The sequence below is a fragment of the Zonotrichia albicollis genome, chromosome 34, assembly GCF_047830755.1.
Source record: "Zonotrichia albicollis isolate bZonAlb1 chromosome 34, bZonAlb1.hap1, whole genome shotgun sequence".
Classification (NCBI taxonomy): Eukaryota; Metazoa; Chordata; class Aves; order Passeriformes; family Passerellidae; genus Zonotrichia; species Zonotrichia albicollis.
Window position 1 is genome coordinate 76217 of NC_133852.1, and position 9190 is coordinate 85406.

General features: G+C 52.1%; 1 protein-coding gene across 1 annotated transcript; it reads right to left on the bottom strand.

Moving 5' to 3' along the window:
* Positions 1-2713: 2713 nt before the first annotated feature.
* On the bottom strand, positions 2714-7815 carry PDZD4 (PDZ domain containing 4; the record flags this gene model as incomplete). The annotated part of the gene is given in 6 exon segments (XM_074531106.1): positions 2714-4101; positions 5610-5702; positions 6206-6285; positions 6288-6306; positions 7598-7626; positions 7629-7815. Coding segments are annotated over 6 exon segments (1644 nt in total), but the record flags the coding sequence as incomplete, so codon positions are not given.
* Positions 7816-9190: the final 1375 nt, after the last annotated feature.

The window sequence follows — 9190 nt, forward strand, 5'->3', positions numbered from 1 at the left end:
TCCCCCATTTTTTAACCCCTAAATTCCCTTTTTTTCCCCACATTTTTTACCCCCCATTCCCATTTTTTAACCCCTAAATTCCCATTTTTTAACCCCTAAATTCCCGTTTCCCCCCCATTTTTAACCCCTAAATTCCTATTTTTTCCCACATTTTTTACTCCCCAATTCCCATTTTTAACCCCTAAATTCCCATTTTTCCCCCCATTTTTTAACCCCTAAATTCCCGTTTTCCCCCCTTTTTTAACCCCTAAATTCCCATTTTTCCCCCATTTTTAACCCCTAAATTCCCATTTTTTCCCAAATTTTTTCACCCATTTTTTACCCCCTAAATTCTCATTTTTTAACCCCTAAATTCCCGGTTTTCCCCCAATTTTTAACCCCTAAATTCCCATTTTTTACCCCCCAATTCCCATTTTTTAACCCCTGAATTCCCATTTTTTCCCAATTTTTTCACCCATTTTTTACCACCCAAATTCCCATTTTTTAACCCCTAAATTCCCATTTTTCTCCTATTTTTTACCCCTAAATTCCCATTTTTCCCCCATTTTTAACCCCTAAATTCCCATTTTTTCCCCATTTCTTACCCCCAAATTCCCATTTTTAACCCCTAAATTCCCATTTTCTCCCCCCATTTTTTAACCCCTAAATTCCCCATTTTCTTCCCCCATTTTTTACCCCCTAATTCCCATTTTTTAACCCCTAAATTCCCATTTTTCCCCCATTTTTTAACCCCTAAATTCCCATTTTTTTAATCCCTAAATTCCCTTTTTTTCCCCCATTTTTTAACCCCTAAGTTCCCTTTTCCCCCCCATTTTTTACCTCCAATTTCCCTGTTTTTAACCCCTGAATTCCCTTTTTTTTCCCCATTTTTTACCCCCAAAATTCCCATTTTTCCCCCATTTTTTAACCCTTAAATCCCCATTTTTCCCCTTCCCGAGGCAGATCCCAGAATATCAGCGATGCCTCAGGGGCTCCCCAAATTCTGAAATTTTCTCTCTCTCCACTTTTGGATCTTCCCCAATTTCCATATTTGAAATTCAATATTCATATCAATATTTCATATTCATTTTTTTTCCCCCAATTTTTTTAGGTCTCCCCAAAACCCCCCAATCACGAGGCAGCACAAAAAGGGTGAAATGAGTAAAAACCAGATTTTTTCTTGATTTTTTTTTTTTTTCCATCATTCCCCCACAGACACACAGGGGTGGGGGAGGGGAGGGTGGGGGAGGGGAAACACCCCAGAAATTTTAATTTTTTTTTTCTTTTTTTTTCCTTTTATTTTTTTTTGGGTTGGGGGTCCAGGGCTGGTTCGGACCCTCCCAGCCCTGAGGTGAAGGAGGAAGAGGAGGAAAAAATGACAAAAAAATCGTAAAAAAACCCTGAAAAAACCCCAAAAAATCCCAAAAGTGAGCACGGCCACAGACACGACAATGGGGGAGGGGATAAGGGGGAGGGGGGGGGGGGAGGGGCAGAGACCCCTCCTCAATTTGTGCTTGGGGACAAAGGGGGACACAGAGACACCCCCAGAGGGGACAGAGACCCCCGAGAGGGGAGAGAGACCCCAAAAGGGGACAGAGACCCCCGGGAGAGGGGGGACAAAAACGGGACAGAGAGCAAGAGAGGGAACAGAGACCCCCCCCAAAAAGGGACAGAGACCCCTCGGGAGAGGGGACAGAGACCCCCTCCCCAAAAAGAGGACAGAGACCCCCGAGAGGGGGGACAAAAACGGGACAGAGCAAGAGAGGGAACAGAACCCCCCCCCCCAAAAGGGGACAGAGACCCCCGAAAAGGGACAGAGACCCCAAAAGGGGACACAGAAACCCCCCTCAAAAAGGGACAGAGACCCCCGGGAGAGGGGACAGAGACCCCCCCCAAAAGGGGACAGAGACCCCTGGGAAGGGACAGAGAGAGGACAGAGACCCCCTCCCCAAAAAGAGGACAGAGACCCCCGAGAGGGGAGAGAGAGACCCTCGAGAGAGGGGAAAAAGAGCAAGAGAGGGAACAGAGACCCCTCCCCAAAAGGGGACAGAGACCCCTCCCCAAAAAGGGACAGAGAGAGGACAGAGACCCCCAAGAGGACACAGAGACCCCTCCCCAAAAAGGGACAGAGACCCCAAAAGGGGACAGAGACCCCCGAGAGAGGGAACAAAAACGGGACAGAGAGCAAGAGAGGGAACAGAGACACCTCCCCCCCCCAAAAGGGGATAGAGACCCCCTCCCCAAAAAGGGACAGGGACCCCTCCCCAAAAAGGGGCAGAGACCCCCAAGAGAGGGGACAGAGATCAAGAGAGGGGAGAGAGACCCCAAAAGGGGACACAGAAACCCCCCTCAAAAAGGGACAGAGACCCCCGAGAGGGGGGACAAAAACAGGGGACAGAGAGCAAGAGAGGGAACAGAGACCCTAAAAGGGGACACAGAGACCCCTCCCCAAAAAGGGACAGAGACCTTAAAAGGGACAGAGAGAGGACAGAGACCCCCAAAGGGGACAGAGACCCCCGGGAGAGGGGACAAAAACGGGACAGAGAGCAAGAGAGGGAACAGAGACCCCTCCCCAAAAAGAGGACAGAGACCCCCGAGAGGGGAGAGAGACCCCAAAAGGAGACAAAGACCCCCAAGAGAGGGGACAGAGACCCCCCCCAAAAGGGAACAGAGACCCCTGGGAAGGGACAGAGAGAGGACAGAGACCCCCACCCCCACAAAAGGAGACAGAGACCCCCAAGAGAGGAGACAGAGACCCCCAAGAGAGGGGACAGCGCTGGGTTGTGAGGAGGGGCTTTGTCCTTGATGCAAAAAGCAGAAATTTTGGGGGCATTTAAGGAATTTTGGGGGGATTTGAGGAACTTTTGTCCCCGATGCCCGGGGGCGTCACACGGTGGTCACCGAGAGCAGCGGGTGCTCCAGGCGCCCCCCGTGCTGCGCCAGCATCATCTCCTGGATGGTCACCCAGTTATCCAGGATGCGCCGGCTCCGTTTGCGCAGCCCCCGCCGCGACCCCGGCCCGTGCTGGCTTTGGGGAGGGGGCGGCACCTCCGGGACCCCTCCCACGGCCCCCGCCGGGGGCTCGGGCCGCCCTTGGAGCAGCAGCTCCCGACGCCTCCGCTGTTCCCGGGCCCTCGCCAGGTGCTGCTTGCGCTGCTCGCGGCTCCAGTAGCGCCCGGTTTTCAGCTCGCTCCGAGCGTCGTCATCGGTGGAGCCGCCGCGCTCCTCCAGGATTTTGATAGCCCGAGCTTTGAGCAGCCGGTCCCGGCCGGGCCGCTTCCCGCGGGGCCCTTTGGCGGAGCTCGGAGCCGCTCCGGAGGGCGGTGGAGCTGGAGGAGCTCCGAGCCCGGCCCGCAGCAGCAGCGGGGAGCTGCGGGAGCTTTCCCCGGTGTTGTAAGCGCTGGTGCTGTCGCGTTCCGGAGCCTCGGCGATATCGGCCAGGGGACCCTCGGGGTCTCGCCAGGCTCGGCGGCCTCGCTCGCGGAGCCGCTCCAGCTGCTGCGCCCTCAGGAGGTGCCGGCATTTGAACTCCAGGTGCCGCAGCTCCTCCTCCAACCGCGCCAGCTCCGCCCGGCCCGCGGGGCCCGCGCAGCGCCCGCGCAGCGCTCGGTACCGCCGCAGCTCGGCGGGGCTCAGCGCGGCCAGCGACGGCGGACCGGGCCCTAAACCAGGCCCCAAACCGGGCCCTAAACCGGGCCCCAATCCCGGTTCTAACCGCGCTCCCAACCCCGCTTCTAACCCCGCCATTCCGCGCCGCCCGCTCGCTCCACTTCCAGCTCTTCCCGCCGACCCGCAGCCGGAGCCGGAGCCGGATCCGCTCCGCGCCGCCGCCAATCCAGCGCCGGGTTTTGCGTGGAGCCGCGCCGCGTTGTGAGGTGAATTTGGCGGGGAATTTTTCGGGAGGTTTTGCGGTGAATTTTGGAGGTTTTGCGGTGAATTTTGGAAGTTTTGGGGTTCGCGGCGGGGAGGGGGAGGCCGGGCCGGTGCCGGGGGTCCCTCTCCGGCCTCCTCGCACAGCAGATCGTGCTCCGAGCTCTCCTCGTTGCGCGTGGATTCGTCCGTGCGCCCCACGCCGCTGTCGGGCTCCGCGCCGCGGCCCACGGGGGTGGCGGGGCTGGGGGGCTGCGGGACCCCGAAATCAGCGGGGATCCCCCCCGAAACCCCCTTGTAGACCCCATTTTAAACCCCCCCAAACTCTTATTGCCACCTCAGGACCCCTCCCCAATTCCCCAACGGGGCTGGGGGGCTGCAGGTGGGGAGGGGGCGTCACAAGGAGGGGACCCCGAAATGAGCAGAGACCCCCACCCCCAGGACCCCCTTTATAGACCCCATTTAACCCCCCCAAACTCTCATTGCCACCTCAGGACCCCTCCACAATTCCCCAACGGGGGTGGGGGGGCTGTGGGTGGGGAGGGGGACCCCGAAATGAGCAGGGACCCCCCCCAAGACTCCCTTTATAGACCCCATTTTAACCCCCCCAAACTCTTATTGCCACCTCAGGACCCCCAAGACCCCTCCCCAAATTCGCCAGCGGGGCTGGGGGGCTGCGGGACCCCGAAATCAGCGGGGACCCCCACCTAGGACCCCCTTTACAGATCCCATTTTGACCCCCCCCACACTCTTATTGCCACCTCAGCACCCCCCAAGACCCCTCCCCAAATTCGCCAGCGGGGCTGGGGGGCTGCGGGACCCCAAAATAAGCAGGGACCCCCCCCCCAGGACCCCCCTTTATAGCCCCCATTTTAACCCCCCCAAACTCTTATTGCCACCTCAGGACCCCTCCCCAATTCCCCAATGGGGGTGGCGGGGCTGTGGGTGGGGAGGGGGACCCCAAAATCAGCGGGGACCCCCACCCAGGACCCCCTTTGTAACGCCCCCTTTAAGTCCCCCCCAAAATAAGCAGGGACCCCCCCCCAGGACCCCCCTTTATAGCCCCCATTTTAACCCCCCCAAACTCTTATTGCCACCTCAGCACCCCCCAAGACCCCTCCCCAAATTCCCCAACGGGGCTGGGGGGCTGCGGGACCCCAAAATGAGAAGGGACCCCCCCCCCCAGGACCCCCTTTATAGCCCCCATTTAACCCCCCCAAACTCTTATTGCCACCTCAGGACCCCTCCCCAATTCCCTCTCCCAGCCCTTTTTCCCCTCTGCCCTGGAATCCCCCAGACCCATTGGAACCCCCCCCCATTCCCATTTTTCTCCCCAATTTTTAGCTGCTATCCCCATTTTTTCTTTTTTCCCCTTCCCAGTTTCCATTTTCCCCACCTAATTCCCATTTCCCCCCATTTTTCCCCTCATTTTTCCCATTTCTTCCCCATTTTTTCCTCCATTTTTCCCCATTTTTCCCATTTATTCCCATTTTCCCCCAATTTTTTCCCCATTTCAACCCCCAATTTTTTACCCCCTAATTCCCAATTTTCCCCATTTTTCCCCATTTTTCCCCCCAATTTTTCCCCATTTCTCCCCATGTTTCCCCCCCCCCCATTCCCCCATTTTTCCCTCATTTTTCCCCCATTTTTCCCCGGTTTCTTCCCCATTTTCCCCCATTTTTTTCCCCATTTGTCCCCAATTTTTTCCCCAATTTTCCCCCATTTTCCCCCCCATTTTCCCCCATTTTTCCCATTCTCACCTGCCCGGGGGGGGTCCAGGCCCCCCTGATCTCCCCGTCCTCGTCCGATCCGAACTCATCCAGGAAATCCTCGCGGTCGCTGTCCTTCCAGCGCTGGGGGCGGGGCTGTCAGAGGCCCCGCCCCCAATTCCCACAGGCCCCGCCCTCAATTCCCTCAGACCCCGCCCCCAATTCCCACAGGCCCCGCCTCATTTCCCACAGCCCCCGCCTCCAATTCTCACAGGCCCCGCCCCCAATTCACACAGGGCACGCCCCCAATTCCCACGGGCCCCGCCCCCAATTCCCACAGGCCCCGCCCCAATTCACACAGGCCCCGCCCCCAATTCCCACGGCCCCGCCCCCCAATTCCCACGGGCCCCGCCCCAATTCCTCACAGGCCTCGCCCCCAATTCCCACAGGCCCCGCCCCCAATTCCCACAGGCCCCGCCCCCTCCTCAAATCAATGAATTTTGCCTCCTTTTCCTTCATCTTTGCTGCTCCCAAACCCCCCCAGACCCCCCCCAAAATCCCTCAGGACCCCCCAAACCCCCCCTGGGACCCCTCCCCAGCCCCCCCACGGGACCCCCTCCCCACTTTGGGGGCGCCCCCAGCCCCACCTGGCTCTCGGGCCGGGCCAGCAGCAGGGAGATGTTGGTTTGCTGCTCGCGGGTCAGGAAGGCCACGGCCTCCTCCCGTCCTGGATCTCCACCCCGTTGATCTGCAATTGGGGAGGGGGCAATGGGGGAGACCCCTCCTCAAATAGAGGGAGTGGGGGAAAGGGGATTTGGAGGGGGTTGGAGGGGGGGTTGCCCATCAAAATGCCCCAAATTGCCCCCAAATCCAAAACCCCCCCAAAATCCCCCCAAACCCCCTAAAATCCCCCAAAATTGGCCCTAAATTCACACTGAAATCCCCAAAAATTGCCCCAAAAAATCCCAAAATCCCCCCCAAAAATCCCCCCAAAATTCCCAAAAATCCCAAAATCCCCCCAAAAATCCCAAAATTCCTCCCCAAAATCCCCCAGAAATCCCAAAAATCCCCCAAATTCTCCCCAAAAATCCCCCCAACTCTTCCAAAATCCCCTCAAGTTCCCCCTGAAAATTCACACTGAAATCCCTCAAATTTCCCCCAAAATGGCCCCAAATTCCCCCCAAAAAAACCCAAAATTCCCCCCCAAAAATCCGCCTAAAATATCCTCAAAATCCCCCCCCAAAATTCACACTGAAATCCCCCAAATTTCCCCCAAAAATCCAAAATCCCCCCCAAAATCCCCCAAAAAATCCCACAAATCCCCCCAAAAATCCCCAGAATCCCCCAAAAATCCCAAAATTCCTTCCAAAATCCCCCAAAAAATTCCCCAAAAAACCTCAAAACCCCCCTAAAATATCCTCAAAATCCACCAAATTCTCCCCCAAATTCTCCCCCAAAATCCCAAAATCTCCCCTTAAATTCACAAATAAAATCCCCCAAATTTCCCCCAAAATGCCCCAAATTCCCCCCAAAAATCCCCCCAAAATCCCGCAAATTCCCCAAAAAATCCCCCCAAAAATCCCAAAATTCCCCCAGAAAATCCCCCAAAATTCACACTGAAATCCCCAAAATCTCGCAAAAAAATCCCAAAATTCCCCCAAGAATCCCCCAAAAATCCCAAAATTCCCCCCAAAAATCCCTAAAACCTCCCAAAAATCCCAAAATTCCCCCCAAAAATCCCCCAAAACTCCCCAAAATTTTCCCAAGAAATCCCCAAAAATCCCCCCTAAAATCCCCCAAAATTCCCCAAAAAATCCCCCCAAAAATCCCAAACTTCCCCCCAAAAATCCCCCCCAAAAATCCAAAATTCTCCCCCAGAAAATCCCCCAAAATTCACACTGAAATCCCCAAAATCTCGCAAAAAAAATCCCAAAATTCCCCCCCAAAAAATCTCAAAATTCCCCCAAAAATCCCCCCAAATCCCAAAATCCCCCCAAATCCCAAAAAATCTCAAAAAATCCCAAATCCCAAAATCCCACCTGCACGATCCGGTCTCCCTCCCGGATCCGCCGTCCTTGGCTGCGATGCTGTTGGGGTTCACCTGGGGGGGACAAAAACCCCAAAATTCTGGGGAGGGGTCCCCAAAACTGAGGGGGTCCCTTCCCTTTAAAACCCCCCCAGAAAGGCCCAAAATCCCCTTTTTTTGGGGGGTTTTTAAAGGGTTTGTTTTTAATTTTTGGGGGGTTTTAATTGAATTTTTTTTGTAATTTTTGGAGAATTTTTAAAGGATTTTTTGGGGTTTTTAAGGGTAATTTTTAGGATTTTTTTGAGGTTTTATTAAGATTTTTGGGGGCTTTTTAAGGATTTTTTTTGGATTTTTTTATGATTCCTTGGGAGATTTTTGGGGGGATTTTTTTGGGGCAATATTGAAAGTTTTTTGAGGTATTTTTTAGGATTTTTTGGGGGGATTTTTTTGAGGTAATTTTCAGGATTTTTTGAGGTATTTTTTAGGGGGTATCTTTTAGGATTTTTGGGGCAATATTTAAAGTTTTTTGGGGTAATTTTCAGGATTTTTTGGGGTATTTGTCAGAATTTTTTGGGGTATTTTTTAGGGTTTTTTGGGGGCAATATTGAAAGATTTTTGGGGGTATTTTTTAGTATTTTTGGGGGGATTTTTGGAGGTAATTTTCAGGATTTTTTTGAGGGCAATATTGAAAGTTTTATGGGGTGTTTTTTAGGATTTTTGGGGGGATTTTTTGAGGTAATTTTCAGGATTTTTTGGGGTATTTTTTAGGATTTTTTGGGGATTTTTTGAGGTAATTTTCAGGATTTTTTGGGGCAATATTGAAAGGTTTTTGAGGTAATTTCCAGGATTTTTTGGGGTATTTTTTAGGATTTTTGGGGGTATTTTTGGGAGCAATATTGAAAGTTTTTTGGGTTATTTTTTAGGATTTTTGGGGGATTTTTTGAGGTAATTTTCAGGATTTTTGGGGGTATTTTTGGGACAATATTGAAAGTTTTTGGGGTATTTTGTAGGATTTTTTTGAGGTAATTTCAGGATTTTTTGGGGTATTTTTTAGGATTTTTGGGGATATTTTTGGGGGCAATATTGAAAGTTTTTTGGGGTATTTTTTAGGATTTTTGGGGGGATTTTTGAGGTAATTTTCAGGATTTTTGGGGGTATTTTTTAGGATTTTTGGGGTTTTTTTTGGGGGGCAATATTGAAAGGTTTTTGGGGTGATTTTTGAGGTAATTTTCAGGATTTTTTGGGGGCAATATTGAAAGTTTTTTGGGGTAATTTTCAGGATTTTTTGAGGTAATTTTCAGGATTTTTTGGGGTATTTTTGAGGATTTTTGGGGTGTTTTTTAGGATTTTTGGGGGTATTTTTGGGGCAATATTGAAAGTTTTTGGGGTATTTTGTAGGATTTTTTTTGAGGTAATTTTCAGGATTTTTTGGGGTATTTTTTAGGATTTTTTGGGGATATTTTTGGGGGCAATATTGAAAGTTTTTTGGGGTATTTTTTAGGATTTCTTGGGGTATTTTTTAGGATTTTTGGGGGGATTTTTTGAGGTAATTTTCAGAATTTTTTGGGGTATTTTTGAGGATTTTTTGGGGTATTTTTGAGGATTA